At 34.2% G+C, this 19094-nt stretch overlaps 2 protein-coding genes across 5 annotated transcripts; both read left to right on the forward strand.

Annotated features, from left to right (window-relative positions):
* The first annotated feature begins 872 nt into the window (after positions 1 to 872).
* On the forward strand, positions 873 to 5471 carry LOC111386575. 3 transcript variants are annotated; one of them, XR_002701252.1, is made up of 4 exons: positions 873 to 1055; positions 1436 to 1486; positions 3192 to 4558; positions 4895 to 4991. XR_002701252.1 is itself a non-coding variant. In XM_023011041.1 (4 exons), exons 2-4 carry the CDS (start codon positions 1459 to 1461, stop codon positions 4579 to 4581), a joined length of 264 nt encoding a protein of 87 aa, XP_022866809.1. In that variant the 5' UTR covers positions 877 to 1055; positions 1436 to 1458; the 3' UTR covers positions 4582 to 5471. The 3 variants fall into 3 exon arrangements, 2 of the variants coding, with proteins under 2 accessions (XP_022866809.1, XP_022866808.1); XM_023011041.1 differs by having other exon boundaries at positions 877 to 1055; positions 3192 to 3325; positions 4480 to 5471; XM_023011040.1 differs by having other exon boundaries at positions 877 to 1055; positions 3192 to 3325; positions 4895 to 5471.
* Positions 5472 to 11540: 6069 nt separating this feature from the next.
* On the forward strand, positions 11541 to 18895 carry LOC111386573 (homeobox-leucine zipper protein ATHB-14). 2 transcript variants are annotated; one of them, XM_023011037.1, is made up of 18 exons: positions 11541 to 12057; positions 13860 to 14019; positions 14248 to 14360; positions 14446 to 14536; positions 14641 to 14736; positions 14816 to 14929; positions 15042 to 15125; positions 15353 to 15508; positions 15577 to 15651; positions 15741 to 15847; positions 16061 to 16250; positions 16368 to 16556; positions 16667 to 16747; positions 16875 to 17006; positions 17182 to 17510; positions 18072 to 18183; positions 18313 to 18462; positions 18579 to 18895. In XM_023011037.1, exons 1-18 carry the CDS (start codon positions 11828 to 11830, stop codon positions 18723 to 18725), a joined length of 2556 nt encoding a protein of 851 aa, XP_022866805.1. In that variant the 5' UTR covers positions 11541 to 11827; the 3' UTR covers positions 18726 to 18895. The 2 variants fall into 2 exon arrangements, with proteins under 2 accessions (XP_022866805.1, XP_022866806.1); XM_023011038.1 differs by having other exon boundaries at positions 17185 to 17510.
* The last annotated feature ends 199 nt before the right edge of the window (positions 18896 to 19094 follow it).

Consider the following 19094-nt stretch of genomic DNA (forward strand, 5'->3'; position numbering starts at 1 on the left):
TTTTTTTTTTTACTTTTAAATAACTTTAAGCGATTTTTTTTTTTTACATATAAGCAACTTTTACATTTTAGAAAGATTTTTTATCTTATTATTAGTATTTTTATTTTATAATAATTTTTTACACAGGAGCGATTTTTTTTACTTATAAGTAGTTACTTTACAATTATAATTTTTTTTTTTTTTTTGCTTTTAAATAACTTGAAGTAACTTTTTACAACCTACAAATATTTGTTGTCTTATTTGTATTTTTATTTTTTTAATAATTTGTTACATAAAAGTGATTTTTTACTTATAAGTAATTTTTAATTATAATATAATTTTTCCTACCCACATGTAATATTTTACCTATAAAGAAGATGGTTGAGAGATGAGAGTTGGTAGAACGTATGGAAAGCTGTGTCTTGCAACTTATAATTGTAAAGTAACTACTTATGAGTAAAAAAATTAACTTTTATGTAAAAAATTTATTATAAAATAAAAATACTAATAATAAGACAAAAAATATTTCTAAAATGTAGAAGTTGCTTATACGTAAAAAAATTCGCTTAAAATTATTTAAAAGTAAAAAAATAACTTATAATTGTAAAAGTTACTTATAACTTCAAGATTGAGCCATGGTTTGTGTAATAATATAAGCAAATGATTTGATTTGAAAAAGTATGGCCATAAGGTACGAAAATGGAAAGAGAACGTGTGTCAGATTCAAAGTATGTTAGAAGAATCCAGCTAAATATTACCTCCTTCGTACCGTAATAAACAAAAATATATATCATACAAACGATGTTGTTTGCTCCCAAAAAAAATAAAAAATAAAAAATGAAAGAATCTAATATTCTTTCTACGGTGGATCAAGATTGTCCTTTTTATATAATAGGGAAAAGACACGACCTAAGTTGGGTATCCATTGGAACAGTAACTCCCATTAACAAGTGCTGCTTTCTTCGTATTTTTCAGACGGAGCCATTTTCACTTTCCGTTCACCCGCAGAGAATAAAAGTCCTCAGGAGCTAGAATTTTATAGGGGCATAATTTGGTATCTCGCGAATTTTCTTCAGGTGAAAATTGTCCTAATTACAAACCCTAAATTTCAAGTTTAATTATAATATTTAAATGATAATTTGAATTAGGTTTTAGGATTCCATTTTTCCCTTTTGTTAATAGTTTTTAATTTTTCAATTAGTATTTTGTAGGAATGTATCGTATTCAATTCAATTGAAAATTTGATGCAGCTGATTTTATTTTATAAAATTTCACGAAAATGAATCATGTTTAGTTCCTGGTTATTATTGGAAACCGTATGTTGACTCTTGAGTAATAATTCTTCATATAGACTCGTGCTCGAGTTACATGCTGAACTTATGGCTTTGTCAAGCTTTACATCTGTGTGTTTACTTGTTGATCATACTAATATACATTGTGCTATCTGCATTGTCAGGTCTGAAAGCACTCAGCTCCATTATGACTTCCGCAGTTCTTACCCTCTCAGGTAATTTTATTTTGATACTGGTGATACACGAATATTTTTCTCCAATTTCTTTTAGAAATTTAATTCTGTTACCCTTACGCACAGAATTTAGAGAACTAAACAAGTTGGACCCTTTTTGGTTTGATATGTGTCGATGGAAAACTTTTCAAGGAAGTGAATGGAAATATTATTACATTTCAATGGTAGGCGAAGACCACTGATAGTGTGTTTAATATTTTAATTTTAGGTTACAAAAAAACGTTGTTGATCATTGTAATCTGTCATTTTGCTGCAGGAGTAGTGTAACACAATTTTAAAATTTCGTAGTTAGTCTATCACTATGATGTGATTATACAATCAAATTATGATTTTTTCTGTGAGTTTCTGGATGCTTTGTTATACATTAAACGACCATATCATCCCCCTTGTTTGCTGGCAAAGGACCATAGATTAAGGACTGTAATAACAAGCAATTGAATTTTACTTGTAAGAAGTTTTATCTCATTCAGTCTTTATTTTTTTATAGTTCAAAATAATGCCAGGAAGTGGGTCTACATTAAAGTTGTTACTTAAAGTACCGCGTTAGCCAAAAATGATTCATCCACCTAGAGCTGATATCCTAATGAATGATCCACATCAATGTTCTTCTTCAACTGAAATCTATGTCTGAACCAGTGACTTATCATTGCTTCTTTATTGGAAACATAAGATATAGTAGTTTATGCATTGAAAAATCTTAAGAACTGTTTCAATTCATGAAGCCTGGCCTTCTCGAACATAGCCTGCAATTCAGTCATCAGTGATCATCTTTGCTTCTTTCTACCTCATTCTGTGGCCTCATCTTTGTTCAGTTAATGGGTACACTTATTCATGTACTTACTGATCAACTTTAATCATTAACATATCTTTATGGAAAGGTCGCCAATCAAGATCAATGACCAATTGACACTGGTAGCCACAGGTCTTCTGGTATTCTTCTTCCATGATAATGTATGACTCGCATAGATGCACTTTCAATTTACAAGGCGGTATGGAATTTTAATGATATTTTTCAGAAGACTGATATCTTTGAACTTGAGACTGTGAAGGCATGTGAGACAAAAATGGTGTTAGGGATGAGAGCAGTCATGTTTGTGCACCAGGTTTTCGTTAGTTCGATTGAGAAATGGAAGTATAAAACCTATGGTAGGATTAATGGGAAAAATGAACTTGGGATACACCATACACGTTCCTCACGAAGCAATGCATTTTTTTTTGTTTTTGAAAGTATGAAGTAATGGTGTACTGACAATGACCTTTTTGTCCCATTTGGTGCCTTTGGCATAGTTATGCGATTATTGCATAATCATGGTTGCTCTAAATAGAGAACAATTAAAGAATTGGACTAACTTTTGGTGTCTGACGAAGTAAGGGGTTAAACTGCATCTGGTTTGGTAATGTTGTTTTTGTTTGTCATAGTTTTTATAACACAAAATTGATGCAATTACCTTTTAAAAAAAAATACTCGTGCTTGGCTTATAATGTTGCAATCACACAGCTGATATGCTGGAAGGCATAGTTTCTTCTCTTCATTCTACTTATTGACCATAATTGGAAGCACTTGGTAATTTTTTTTTTTTTTTTGGTTTTTATGCGAAACTTGAACATTTTAAATCTCTCCTCTGAAGATAGTTTTTATGCATAAATTCTATGTGTTTTGATTATGGAATAAATTGGTGTTATGCAGATAATAGTGAGGCTTATGAGCAACAAAAGTACTCAGAGCCTCAGATCCAGTCTAATGCGACGTCTCATTCTGGTACTGCGTTTCCAAATATGAATTATGCAATGCCCGCTCAACTTAGTGCTGAAAATGCTGTGGTACTATTTGATTCACTGTTTTTGCTTTAAAATGCAACGGCAAGTATACCATCCTGACAATTAGAAGTGCTGCTATCGAGATATATTTAGCTAATTTTATGCTTAAGTTCTGATGTTAAGCTGAACGGTGAGCATTGATGATTACTTGTTCTCATTCTTCATCACTATTGAAAAATTAAATTTTGCAGGCACAAACACCTTATTCATATTCAGATCCTTACTATAGAAGTATCTTTGCTCCTTATGATGCACAACCTTATCCTGCGCAGCCTTATCCAGCCCAACCAATGTTATTCCTTGTGATAAAGCTCATGTGAATGGAACTAGCCTGTAGATTTGAAATTTTGAGTTCAACTCTTCCTCAATTTAGGTCTTCTTCACTTAAACAACCTATCTGCTCTTCGAGCACCTGTTTCTCCCCTTCAGTTGATGGGAATTCATCAAGTTGTTGTTCCTTTGCCATTGGATGCCGATGAGGAGCCTGTATTTGTCAATGCAAAGCAATATCATGGCATCTTGTGACGTCAACAATCTCGTGCAAAGGCTGAGTCTGAGAATAAAGTTGTCAAGCCCCAAAAGGAATTTTATGGGATTGACTCCTGGCCTGTTGTTGCATTTCTCTATTACTTCATCCATTTGATTCAATCCAAATTTTGCTTTGATACACAATCTTAGTACCACTCCAACAAGGTGACTTGTGCTGTCTTATTTTCTGGTTCATTGATCCAGCTCTTTTGCACACCTATCAAAACATGAAGATGCACACTACACGGATCTTCATGCCACAGGGGCGTTGCCCCTGCACCCCCAACCTATTAAGCATCAAGCATCCCTGGCAAACAATCAATAAATACATGCCCGAAAGGTTGACGCTGTCAATCCGCTCCGTTGCGTTCAATGCGTTCCACTCTGACATTGTCCTATTTTTCTAGTATACATGTTTTCCACTCTATATGAAGCACATATTATAATAGGAGATAAATCATTTTATGGGAAAGGGAGAACAGCAATGAATATTTTCTTTCCTTCCTAATCATGTGATTTTTCAAAATCTAAAATCTTTTGTGGAGAGAAATCATTCCCTCCCATTTTCCTTCATACACAATCAATGGAAACCATTTTTATCTTTCATATTTTCTTTCCTGGTCATTCAGTCTTTCCAGCTTTCCACCTTATCAAACACATTCTATTGGGACCAAGCGAAGAAATGCCTCTACTCTCTTCGATTTTTTGGTAATTGCCTGAAAACCATCTAAAAGCTAGATAATTCTGCATTTTTAAATCATCTTTTTCTTAACATTGTTAATTTATTGGTTTATAAATGCATTACTGTTCTGTTTCCCCTTTTCTACTAATTATAGATAGTCTGGCTAAGGTCCGGTTAGTTGGGTCGTTCATGTTTTAGTTTTTTGTTTTACCATTAAAATGGGGTTGCAGGAGGCAGAAAATTCTAAATTGGCAAAGTCACATATGCTTTGAATAACTGACCATGCTAAGATCTCCCCCATTTATAGCCATGTATTTTCTAGTATCCAAGTATTACTACTAACCATTCAACTTATTTTGTAGCCCTATTTGGATGAATCTCGACAGTTGCATGCTGTGAGAAGGGCTCGAGAAGGAGGTCAATTTAAAAGGAAGAGTGAGAACCAGCAGCAGGAGTATGAATCAGGTGAGGAATCACAGGCCAACCTAAATCTGAACTCTGACAAAAAAGATCCTACCTCTTCAGAAAATGGCTCCTGAAGATTTGATTTTCCGCTGTTGGCCATAATGAGACGGTTAGAATAGTTAGTTTTGGTGGTTTATTAGGGCAGAAGGGTTCAATATTAGTGTTCCTTGTACAAAATGAGCAATAGGTTTGTAGGGAGTTGTGAAATGGCTAGATATCATGAATTTCGAAAGTATAGTAAGTAGTTAAATTCTCCAGTGATGGTTCTCCCTCGAGGAATGTTAGTCGAGTTGCTGTAGACTTTCTTTTACAGTTTTAACTTAGAGATAAGCGACCAAGTTTTTAGCATTGGGATTATGTTCTGTTATGGTTTATGGAATGAGTCGTCATGTTTTTATTACTGTTAATATACACAGTAAGTTAGTTGCTTAGACCGAAAACTTTTGGTTGACGAAGTGGATATTTTCTTGGTTCTCTTATTTTCTTCCTTTACTGTGAGATTAATTGGTAGGCAGTAGCTGCCACAGAAGCTTCCGATGCTTGCCAACTGTTCGGTTTATTTTCTTCATGTTGGTCGTGATGTTAGTCCCGTTTCATTGCATATGTAACTCCCTCTTTCTGGGTTTAATTTATTTTGCTCATTCTGTGGAGTTTATGGCGTATAAGCATGTGCAGCACAGTGCTGGACAAGACTACGACATGATTGGGGGGAGCTTATCTTAAATGTGTGACTAATGTTGTTTTCAACCCATATCAAGACGAAAGAGCATTCGATGCTTTGAAGAAGGTCTTGCATGGGAAAATTTTATTTTATTTCCTTTGGGACTAATCATTAGTGTCATTTTTGGGAATATGCATAGCTATAGTTTTGTTTTGGTTTGCAAGCTTTATTAAAAGAGCTATGCTACAATGACAAAGGGAGTTGACAAAGTTAGGTTACAAAATTAAATTTACACCAATCATTTTAAAAACAGATTTTTGAATTATTTGAAATAAAGGGTTCAGATTTTGTCAAAACACTTTGGCACTCCACTTTTGTACACCAACTTTGTAGGGGTAGAATTATTCTTATTAAAAAGCCAGCAATTAACAAAATTAGGACACAATCTAACAGTGTTTTGATGCTGACTTTGATTTGGTAACATTAGTTAGTTGGATGGTCGCTTTCAAAAATATAATCAATCTTGGTTCACTGTTTGTCCGATTTAGGACACTTTGACGAATAAAATTCGTATTCTTTGGCATCACTCATAATCATAGCAATGCATTATAGTAAGATTTTGGGATATTATTTGAGGCAAAAGGAATTTTTAGGGTCTTCCCTTGCATGAGCATCCAATCAAGCTTTGTTTCCATGACTACCTTTACAACCCTTAATCATTTACATATACAATGGACCCCACCTCTCTCTCTCTCTCCCCCTTGCATACATGCATTCATACATATGTGTCAACCATGTTATGGGAGAGAGGGTGCCTGAGCGATTATAAACTCAAAAACCAAGTGATAACATTGAAGTCATTACATTACGTCTCTTCTTCTTCTTCTTTCATTATCGACATTTATTGTGGTCCATGTTTCCATTTATGTGACTTCTTACATTGGTTAGATCAATCGCTTTGCTACGATATTTATCCCTAGAAAGGGTACCCATTTTGGCACAAATTGTAACTATCATGTTTGGTAAAACTCGTATTTGAAATCAAAGAATATGGAGTGATTATCAACTAAAATTAAATGACATGTGTGTTTTGAATATGTATGTATGTATGTACAAAGAGAGAGAGAGAGAGAGCGAGAGAGGGGTAACATGTAAGCAAAGGCACATATTTTTTCAAGAAGAGACGAGAGAAAAGTATTAAATTCGCATGGTGGGGCTTGAAGAAGGCACAACTCGAGACACTACTGGTATTGGTGCATGAGCATCACAAAAAATGGGGCCCAATTAGTGTGGGCCCACTGGGGCAGCTGGAAAGGGTGCTTCCACTTTCCGTTTAATTTTGCGAATTCACGCAATGGGATTATGGACATGCCTAAGTGGGCCTACCCCATTGGTGGGGCCCTCTACCCTCGCAAAACCCTTTACTACACAACCAAAAGGAAATGTAATAAATCAAAAACGAAAAGATATATTGATGTGTGTTGTTTTCGAAAGCGTTATTGCATTGTAGTTTTGAGATATTTGTGATCTAGTTCGTGATTTTGAAATTCATGATGTATGGATATTACTTGAGTATCTATAAATATACATAATCGAAGAATTCTCTATAGGCTATTTACAAAAGAGAGAGAGTGGAGAAGATACATTTTTGAATCCATTGAATTGTAATTCGGTTCCAATGATTTTTTACACTCTATGAGAGTGATCAAAATCTCACTATAAACTTGTATCGAGATGTTATCAAATTTTGATTTGAATTGGATTTAAAATGTCTTATGGTTCTCTTATTTGACCACACATAGCTCAAATCATAGGACACAGTACTTAAAAATTATTTTTTTAGGAAATAAATTAAAATTTTATTAGCAAGAAATGTGATGCATGTCAACCTAGCGAAATCTAAAAGTACTTTTCTCTATCTCTTGGATTTATTTTGACTTTTTGAGTGAATCAAATGGATGGTGGTAGTGGGAAACGCTTTCAAGTGTCACGAAAAGTGTAGGGTTTGTTGGCTGTCAAATTGTCAATCCACCTTTTTCAAATTTAGCCTTTTTCGCCCACGAGAAATTAAAATTAATTTATTTTTCTTTTCTTATCAATCACATATTTTTTAATAGAATAATATTACACATAAAAAAAATCATTTCATTTTAACCATACTTCATTCAAAATTTAATTTTAGTGCTTGTTTGGTAGAGATTTTGAGAATTAATTTTTTGACCGATAGAGATAATGTGAGTGCTACCTGTGAAAGAATAATTCAAAAATGACGACTGAAATAGTAAAATAATGATAAAAAAAATTGATTTTAATTTGCTTAAAATCGCTTATAAAATTTCTTAATTAATCCCATTTTCCTAGAACCTTGAAGTTTCATTTCAAAAGGCAACAATTTTAAGGCGGACACCCTGAACCCTAACATATGTACACTCTTTTGAACTTTTAAACTTTGAATTGTCGTACTTGATAATTTCTTAGGTTTCGTTTGGTACACATTAATGTAAAATAGAATGAAAAATATAGTCGTTATGAGCCCCATACAAAAAATAAAAAGTCAAATATGGTGACTTAATGTAATAAATAACGGTCATATTTTCATTTTAATAAGCAAATAATGGGAATCAAATGGGGACTTAAAATATTAACATTTTGACTAAGGGTAGTCAACGTCCTTAGTGATGTGTTTAAAATCAATTGAATTGCTCGTTAGTTTGATATTTGATATCGAATCGATGATCGAGGTTTCTCGTAAAAAATTGTAGCACACACCTTTATAAATGATTATGTGTTGTTTTAGATTTAAACCGAATATTTTTAATATTTTTGTGGCATGTCTTGAAATGCAATGTTGTCCCCAAATCACACAATCATTATTTGTTTAGAGAACCATAGCCATGACATGCTGATGTACGCATACATGCATATTTCAGCAATAAATGCATTCAAATCTTTTTCACTGTTCTGTGTATCTCTGTTACTCTTACATATGTAGGACGAATACAAATACTTTTCTTCAACATTTCTAGCAAATGTAACTATTATTATTATTCAAGAAAATAAAAATAACTACAAATCAAATACTTCCACTAATTTTGATAACTTAATTTATATGGGACAATAAAAAATAAGATGCTTAGTCGAAAAAATAAATCTAAATTCAATTAGTTTATCTATCTTTCTAGTTATTTTTTAAAACTAAAAATATTCTCTTTAAGTTTGTGTAAAACTTAGTGATAAGTGTAGTTTCTACATTTATTTGGGATCCTGAACGATAATATTTTGTTATTCTTTGAACGTATTAGTACTTGATTTGTTATTTATTGCTTTTATTAGGAAAATTTTACGTTTCAAAGAAAAATTGAAAAAAAGAACGGAAAATGACTAAATGAAGCAAATCCAATGTATGAGGACCAAAATGTAAATATTTAATGGTTGATTTGGACCATAAAAGATATTTTGAAGATTGATGGGTGTCAATTGAATATAAATTGGAGTAAAAAAGGAAAGGGATATGATTAGAATATTACCATAAATCGACTTCCAATCATATATGATATCTTTAAGATTTTTGATCAACTTGAGACCCATTTTTCGGATGGAGAATGTATGAATTGGAAAAATTGTATTTCTAGAAGAGTTGTAGATCTTTTAATTAACTTTTCAATGCACTTTAAATCACTTAAATCGGACATCAATAGAGCAAGTTACGATCAAAATATTTTTCTTACATATGTAGTACGAATACAAATACTTTTCTTCAACATTTCTAGCAAATGTAACTATTATTATTATTCAAGAAAATAAAAATAACTACAAATCAAATACTTCCACTAATTTTGATAACTTAATTTATATGGGACAATAAAAAATATGATGCTTAGTCGAAAAAATAAATCTAAATTCAATTAGTTTATCTATCTTTCTAGTTATTTTTTAAAACTAAAAATATTCTCTTTAAGTTTGTGTAAAACTTAGTGATAAGTGTAGTTTCTACATTTATTTGGGATCCTGAACGATAATATTTTGTTATTCTTTGAACGTATTAGTACTTGATTTGTTATTTATTGCTTTTATTAGGAAAATTTTACGTTTCAAAGAAAAATTGAAAAAAAGAACGGAAAATGACTAAATGAAGCAAATCCAATGTATGAGGACCAAAATGTAAATATTTAATGGTTGATTTGGACCATAAAAGATATTTTGAAGATTGATGGGTGTCAATTGAATATAAATTGGAGTAAAAAAGGAAAGGGATATGATTAGAATATTACCATAAATCGACTTCCAATCATATATGATATCTTTAAGATTTTTGATCAACTTGAGACCCATTTTTCGGATGGAGAATGTATGAATTGGAAAAATTGTATTTCTAGAAGAGTTGTAGATCTTTTAATTAACTTTTCAATGCACTTTAAATCACTTAAATCGGACATCAATAGAGCAAGTTACGATCAAAATATTTTTCTTACATATGTAGTACGAATACAAATACTTTTCTTCAACATTTCTAGCAAATGTAACTATTATTATTATTATTCAAGAAAATAAAAATAACTACAAATCAAATACTTCCACGAATTTTGATACCTTAATTTATATGGGACAATAAAATATATGATGCTTAGTCGAAAAAATAAATCTAAATCGACTAGTTTATCTATTTTTCCAGTTATTTTTTAAAACCAAAAATATTCTCTTTAAGTTGGTGTAGAACTTAGCTTTCTTTGACAATCGTTATTTCAAAATTATTTATTTTACATTATCATTTTCAACCATACATTTATATAATCAAATATTCTTTACGTAAATCTAAAACATTTTCTTACTTTTTAAGCACACATTTTTCGAAAACTCGCTATTTAAAACAAATTTTTTTGCCAAATAATTGCCATCAATAGGGGCTAAATTGTCTTGATCTTGATTTATCTTCAACTACAACACCTTCACTAGTTGTTAGGATGATCTTCTTTCTCATTTACTTGAACTGGTATGATCATAAGTCCATTGCTAATTAACTATGATTTCTTATATGTTACCTTTTCCTCCATTTGGCAAAATTTATAAATAATAAAATTTGATTTTCAATTATATATTGTGCAAGTATTAAACGCTTATTTATCACATATTTCCATCTAAGTCTTTGTTTGACAATCATATTTTTCAAAAAATAAAAGTTTTGGATAGCAATTTTTAGGGGAATGTGTGGTTAAAAAGTAAGAAAAAAATTTAAATTTACATATAGAATATTTTATTATGTGAATGTGTAGTTAAAATAAGCATAAAAAAGAATTTGAAAAGCATTTTTTCATTATGAGCTTGTTTGGTTTGATTAAAATCTGATTTTAATTTAAGTCAGAGTCAAACAATCAATATTAATCATATTTTTATGAATTTCATGACTTTTCAACAAAAAATTTCTATACAATTTACTAAAAAATTTAATTTTAATTCCCGCGAAAACGAAAAGCATTTTTTTTTCTTGTACTCCACCCCAACCCCAATTCTACCTTCGTGTATATTCAAGTATATATAGTAGTCGCCCCCCGGGTGGTGCAAAGGACGGGAGTGAGGTTATCTCATACCTTGCTAGCAGTCGCAGTATGGGGGTTCGATTCCTGAGATATGAAATTTGATTTCTTGTAGGCGCAGTGTACGAGCAGTTCTTGTTCCCTGGCCTTCTGGGGCATATTCCGCAATTTACTTCCCTCACAAACCTCTAGGGTCGGGCGGTTGGAGCCCTCAAGATTGGGGTTGAACCTTTTTTTTTTGCTTTTTTTTAAGTATATACAGTAGTCTCTCTGTCTACATTTTACCTTTTTCTGAACCCCCTCTCTCTGTAGACTGTATATATTCAAGTATATACGGCAATGGATTCTCTCTCTACATTTCACTTTCTTTGAAATTCTCGAGATTTTCTTTCAAGATAAAGACTAGGGTTCTCTGCTCAAATCTCTTTCCAACCCACTCCTCTTTGTTCTACCCTGCTTTACAAAATCGCCCTCTGTTATCCTCTCTGCAAAAACACACTGCCTCGATGAGTGAGAGAGGAGGCTCTCTGTGAGAAGAGAGCCTGCCTGTTCATGCAACTATCACGAACACACCATTAATCATCAAAAAAAGCAACTTTTTTCAAAGATTTTCACACTTTATTTTTGGGTAAACTCTAATGGCTCTTCAAATGCACAGAGAAAGCAACAGTAGTGGTAGTAGTGGCAAGCAGCAAATGGACGCCAGCAAGTACGTGAGGTATACGCCAGAGCAAGTGGACGCTTTGGAGAGGGTCTATGCAGAATGCCCAAAGCCCAGCTCTTTGAGAAGGCAACAACTCATTAGGGAGTGCCCTATCCTTTCTAACATTGAACCTAAGCAGATCAAAGTCTGGTTTCAGAATCGTAGGTATTGTCCAAACTTTAAATAGTTTTGGTTTTCTTTAATGCTTTGTTTTTACATTTGTTATCTAAAAAATGAGGTCTTTAAATAGAATGTGGGGTTTTTTAGGAATCAAATGTTTTTATAATTCTTTCTCCTTGTAAGGTTTATTTTGAGTTATAGTATAGATACTTTAAATAATAAAGATAGATGGGCCTTCTTTTCTCCAGTGTGCTGTTGGAGAAAATACTGAATTTTTTTGTATTTGTTTTCTTTCTTAAAAGTATTTTTTTCGTTGTTGTGTGTATTTATAGAATAATTTGGTGAAAATGATTTTGGTTCCTCTTTGTGAACAAAAAATGCTACCTTTGATTTTTCACTCTTTTCTTTGCTGAAAAAGACTTTGGTTCCTCTTCGTGATTTGTGAACAAGAATGTCATCTTGATTTATCACTCTTTTGTTTGCTTTAATGGCAACCGATGGAGGTTTTCCCCTTTGGAAAATGGGGTGCCTGAAAAAAGGAGTAGTTGATGCACTCTTTCGACGTGTTACTCTACTGGAATCTGCCATTTTCTTTATCCTTGGAAGATAGCCATTTGAGGAAAAATTGTGGCTTTTGAAGGCTTAAATTTTGATTCTTGATTCGATTTGTCTCTTTTCCCCAAAATGGCTTTCGGTACTCCGTTGAGACAATCTTTTTGTCAAAACGGCTCTTTTCCTCAAAATGGCTTTGCATATAGAAAAGTTTGTGAGAATGTAAAGAATATTGTAACTCTCTCGTTGATTGTTCATTGTTTCATATCTGTGTTTTGGAAACCTTCTGATCTTCTAAAATCATTGTCAGAAATTAATGCTGTGTAATGTGGTATCATACTTGTAAGCAGTGCATTGTTTTTTTGGTCATTTATCAATGTCAATAAATTGGTCTTGTTATCCCGTTGTTTTATGATTTTTAGTACGAGTACTTGCATAACGAACAACAATCTACAGTGTTTCGATGTAGTTTATTTTTATTTTTAATTTTTTTTTGGTTATCCATTTCTTATTTTAGGGTTCTTTGTTTGAATCTCGATTTAGTGGATTTTTCTAGCTTCTTTACTTTTGGTAGTTTTATCCGTTTGGCTTCCTTACTTTTGGTAGTTTTAGTGTTGCATAACAGATAATGAGATTTAGTTTTGTTGTATTGTTTACTTGAGATGTCATAATTGCCATTTGTTTTTTTGTGCTTTCAACAATGCCATATGTAATTTGTCTATCCTCAAACTTCTTCAGAGATTTTTCGAAAGGAGTGAAATAGTTTCCATGTTTTATTGCTTGCTTTAGTTTAGAATAGAACAAATAATATGTACCTTTTATTATATGGCTCAATTGCTGAAATTCATTTACTCTGATTTAGGTCTTGAAATTACTTCTAATAATGCCTAATTTTCCTTTTTGCATAATTTGAAATAGTCACTCCTTTCTTAAAAAGATCTGATTTAGATGTGCCTTTTGTGTCATTGAGTGAAATATATTTGATTTGATACTTTTACTTGGCTTAGGCTAGATGTGTTGGAGAATTTTGTGTGTGAATAAAATGTTCAGACTTTAGATCGTTGTTGTGTAAGGTTGGAAAAGCAAGTGAAAATTCATTATTTTTGAGATATACTAGTTAACGACAGAACTTTACTTCTGTGAACGAGGATGCCACAGGTCATGTAAATTCATGCTCAAGTCAACTACCCCGTTATTGGTTCTAGTATCATATTCATGAAATGTGATCTGTTATTCCAAGGAGCTGAAATTCCTGATAGTTTTTAAGAAACACGACTTCCATTTTCTTTCTGTAGATGCCGTGAAAAGCAAAGGAAGGAGGCTTCTCGTCTCCATACGGTTAACAGGAAGCTGAGTGCCATGAACAAGCTGTTGATGGAAGAGAACGACCGCTTGCAGAAGCAGGTTTCGCAGCTGGTTTATGACAATGGTTTCATGCGTCAGAAACTGCACACAGTAAGTTTGATTAATTTTTTGCCAACAATCACTTCTTTGTTGGATCTTCTACGCGATCTTGCAACTATGAGTACGTATGACAATCTTCTAAACAATTGTGCTTGATTAATATAATGTAAGAATAATGTTCTTCTTTATGTCTCCCTTTAAGTCTTAATACCACGACCTCTCTCTGCTCTTTATCATTCAGCCTTTTGAAATCATTTGAACCTTAATGCATTTTAATAGGCAAGTACAACCACCACGGATACCAGCTGTGAGTCTGTGGTCGTGAGTGGTCAGCAGCAACAACATAACCCAACACCTCAGCATCCCCAAAGGGATGCTAATAGCCCAGCTGGGTATTTACTCTGTCTCCTAACCATTTTGATCTGCTTATGATTGGTGTCTTGGTCAACATGTGACCCCTTTTTTTCACACTGTCAGTCTTCTTGCAATCGCTGAGGAGACCTTGGCAGAGTTTCTTGGAAAGGCTACTGGAACTGCTGTCGACTGGGTTCAGATGATTGGGATGAAGGTATTTGTTTAATTTCAATCCACTTCATTTCAGACATTATTTCCTCTCTCTTCAAGGGTTCAAACTTTGTCTTGCTTGGCACATAATATTTTCTTTCTTTACAGCCTGGTCCGGATTCTATTGGCATCGTTGCTGTTGCCCGCAATTGTAGTGGGGTTGCAGCACGAGCCTGTGGCCTCGTGAGTCTTGAGCCCACGAAGGTAGTTTTGTAACTTCTATTTGTTATATGTACTTGCTAAATTCCATAGGAGTTCTGCTTGAACATGGTTTCTCATGCAGCTTGCTGAAATTCTAAAAGATCGTCCTTCTTGGTTTCGTGACTGCCGTTGCCTCGATGTTGTGAGTGTAATTCCTATTGGAAATGGAGGGACTATAGAGCTCATATACATGCAGGTTACTCATCTTTGCTGATAACTTTAGTCTATGTTAAGTTGTCCTCAGTCATGGAATTTCTTATAGTTTACTAGATATTTGCAATTTGTTCAAGTGTTCCTTTCTTTTTTAGATGTATGCCCCAACAACATTGGCATCAGCTCGTGAATTTTGGATGTTGAGATATACTACAAGTTTGGAAGATGGCAGTCTTGTGGTAAGCATGATTATGATTTCAATTTTTCTTAGTCATGCACTTCCAAAAACCTTTGAACTTTTCATTCATGGAACCTTTTTCTTTATTCATCTCTTTCTACAAGGAAAGTGTTATATCATAACTTTTTTTACTTAGAAATCTCGCCATAGGTATGCCATTGTATAATTATAATAATACAAAATACTAATTTGTACCCTATAATGTTTACTGAACTGTAAAACCTGCAGATATGTGAGAGGTCGCTTACATCTTCAACTGGTGGCCCAAGTGGGCCTCCTGTTTCTTGTTTTGTGAGAGCTGAAATGCTGCCCAGTGGTTGCCTGATACGCCCTTGTGAGGGTGGTGGCTCCATTATTCATATCGTCGATCACATTGACTTGGATGTAAGGAATAACCCTGCCCATTCTTTGTTTTAGTTTTTCAGCCTCTCTTATCTTTTATTCTGCGACAGGCTTGGAGTGTCCCTGAAGTTCTAAGGCCACTTTATGAATCATCCAAAATTCTTGCACAGCAGATGACTATGGCTGTGAGAACATTATCCTTTAGGATGTTTGGCTATAAATATTTAGTTTTTGCCTTTCAAATTATTCAATTTATTCCTTGTCTTTCATTCAGGCTCTGCGCTATGTAAGACAAATTGCTCAGGAAACTAGTGGAGAGATTCAATGTAGTGGTGGTCGCCAACCTGCCGTGCTGAGGGCATTAAGTCAAAAGTTGTGCAGGTGAGAAACTTAACACATGAGGATTACATTAAAAATGAGGAACCAACTGAAATGCTGAAATCAATTTCTGTTGATATTTGAGTTGGAACTCACTTGGCCTCTGAAATACTAAAACTTACTTTGGAACTGGCTTGGCCTCTGAAATGCTAAAACTTGCTGCACTTTCTGTTTTTATTCTTCTGATATATGTCTATTTTGTGCACATATTGTTAGGGGATTCAATGATGCTGTTAATGGATTTATCGACGACGGTTGGTCAATTATGGGTAGTGATGGGGTAGACGACATTACCATTGCCATTAACTCGTCTCCAAGTAAATTTCTTGGTTCTCAGAGTAACAGTTTGTCCATGCTTCCAACTTTTGGGGGAATCCTTTGTGCGCGAGCATCAATGCTTCTTCAGGTTAGTTGACTAGATCATGGGGCATAATGTTTTGTTTGGTGTTTTTACCTGTTCTCTTACAACTAGTTTCATGATCTACAAAAATCCATCCCAATTTTTTTATGATTATATATGCAGGATGTACCCCCAGCTTTGCTCATCCGTTTCCTGCGGGAGCACCGCTCTGAATGGGCCGACTATGGTGTTGATGCTTATTGTGCTGCATCTCTTAAAGCTAGTCCCTATGCTGTACCTTGTGCAAAGCTGGGTGGTTTCCCTAGTAGTCAAGTAATTTTACCTCTTGCACAGACAGTGGAACATGAGGAGGTAGCCGTGTTCTTTGCCTATTCCCTTTCACCAAATCGAGCATTTGCTTAATTTTTTTTAAACTCTTTTTACACGTTTTGTGTAATAAAACAATCTTCATGTCAACCTAGTTTCTGGAGGTGGTTCGTTTAGAGGGTCATGCATTCTCCCCAGAGGACCTGGCCTTGTCACGCGATATGTACTTGTTACAGGTTTGGTCATTAATTCTAATCTGATGTATAGTTAACTACAGATTTTTACTTTTACTTAAATATAAAAGACCATTTATTATCGATCTATTTTGTTTATGTTAATTTTTATTTTAATTCAACATGGCAGCTATGCAGTGGGGTTGATGAAACTTCTGGATCCTGTTCTCAACTTGTCTTTGCACCAATTGATGAATCATTTGGTGATGATGCTCCTTTGCTGCCATCTGGTTTTCGTCTTATACCATTGGATTCTAAAACAGTAGGGTGACACAACACCTTTGATTTTACGTTCTAGCTCAAAACATGCTTTTCTTTCCCTTTTCTTGGATTTTGAAAGGACACTGTCAATTGCTAGTACTCGTTACGCTTGGGAGAGACTGTTATACGGGTTTGATTATGCTATTATTTTCTACAATTATTTACTCTTCATGTAGCAGGATGGGCAAGGAGCAACCCGAACACTGGATTTGGCTTCTGCACTTGAAGTTGGTCCAGGTGGTGCTCGTCCAGCTGGGGAAATTGATGCTAGTAATCAGAACCTTAGGTCTGTTTTGACTATTGCATTCCAGTTTGCTTATGAAAATCACTACAGAGACAGCGTAGCTGCTATGGCTCGTCACTATCTGCGTAGTATTGTGGGCTCAGTTCAGAGAGTTGCTATGGCAATAGCCCCATCTCGGCTCAGTTCCCATATGGTGCCCAAGTCACTTCCTGGTTCACCGGAAGCTGTTACATTGGCTAGATGGATTTGCAGAAGCTATAGGTATGAAGTTTAGAAAATGTCACTAGAAATATATACCCCGTTAACGCACATGCGGTACACAAGACATGATAGGACTATGGTAGAATGTACAAAAATTTGGGTCTTTATCTCGACACTTTTCAAGTCCTCCCTACCAAACACGCCATTATTGGAACAAACATTATGCCCCTGTTTGACAACCTTTAAAATTTAAAATTGTTTGCTACAGTATCATTCACCACACATTCATACAATAAAATATTCTACACTCAAACCAATAAAGTTTCCTTTTAACTACAAATTCTCTAAAAAATACTATTCAAAACTCTTTAATTTTTAACATAATGGGTGACAAACGGGGCCATAGGGCAGTTTGTACATGTTTTGGGATTCGCAGCAATACTGACAGTAGTTCTTCTACCCTAAAAGAGTAACTGAGAACTCGGATTAATGTATGCAAGCTATCTATTCGAGCGTCCCTCTTTATAATAGGCCATTTAGCCTTGTTTTCTTAGTCTTATAAAATTGTTTACGAACTTTCTTATGTCTGTCTCTGCTGATCATCTGTTTCTGGTGTTTAAGGGTGCACCTTGGAAGAGATCTCTTTCAGGTTGATGCACAAGCCAGTGACGCAGTTCTGAAACAACTCTGGCACCATACGGATGCAATTATGTGCTGCTCTGTCAAAATGAATGTTAGTGAAGTTTTATTATTTTTCTGTCGTATTTTCTTTACCATTGATTGCTTGGATTTTGCTTTAGAGTGCTCTTTGTACAAGTAGTCAATAGAAAATTTTGACGGGTGGAGGAATTGGTAAATGCAGGCATCAGCAGTTTTCACATTTGCTAACCAGGCCGGCCTGGACATGCTAGAAACTACTCTGGTGGCCCTTCAAGACGTAATTCTCGAGAAGATTCTGGATGAAGCTGGTCGAAAGACTCTACTGTCTGAATTCTCCAAGATCATGCATCAGGTCAGGCTCGCAATATTTCTTTGCTGATTAATTTGCAGATACCAAAGGCATATTTATTGGCGTAACATGTTAGGATTTCAGTAATATCTTAATCATTATTTTGGTTCAAACTGCAGGGCTATGCCTACCTGCCGTCTGGAGTATGTGTTTCAAGCATGGGTCGGCTAATCTCTTACGAGCAAGCAATCGTCTGGAAGGTCGTGAATGATGATGATTCCAATCACTGCCTAGCTTTCATGTTCATAAACTGGTCCTTCGTGTAAAGGATTAGGAACTCCGTTCAGAATTTACACAAACTTATGGGGCCTTTTTTAAGTTATTTGTACTTTATTTTGTCAAGAACCCTGTTGTGCAAGACATATTTAACTAGGTTTTGAACTTTTGAGAGGCCTCTTGTCTCTAACAATCTATGCATGTGTGTTTTTCTTTCTAGCCTCCTAGTTTCAGCTGTATGGTGTCATTAAATTGCGTAATTATTTAACATTTGACCATTATGGATCTAACTTGTTCATCGTCGAAGGACATTAAAATCTTTTAAATTATTACAAGGAAAAAAGGGTACTGACTTTTGAAATTAAATCTGAAAATATTGTCCGTTTCATCATTTTGAAAGCGATAGGTGCAGGATTTTG

This window comes from Olea europaea, unplaced genomic scaffold (genome assembly GCF_002742605.1).
Source record: "Olea europaea var. sylvestris unplaced genomic scaffold, O_europaea_v1 scaffold363, whole genome shotgun sequence".
Lineage (NCBI taxonomy): Eukaryota > Viridiplantae > Streptophyta > Magnoliopsida > Lamiales > Oleaceae > Olea > Olea europaea.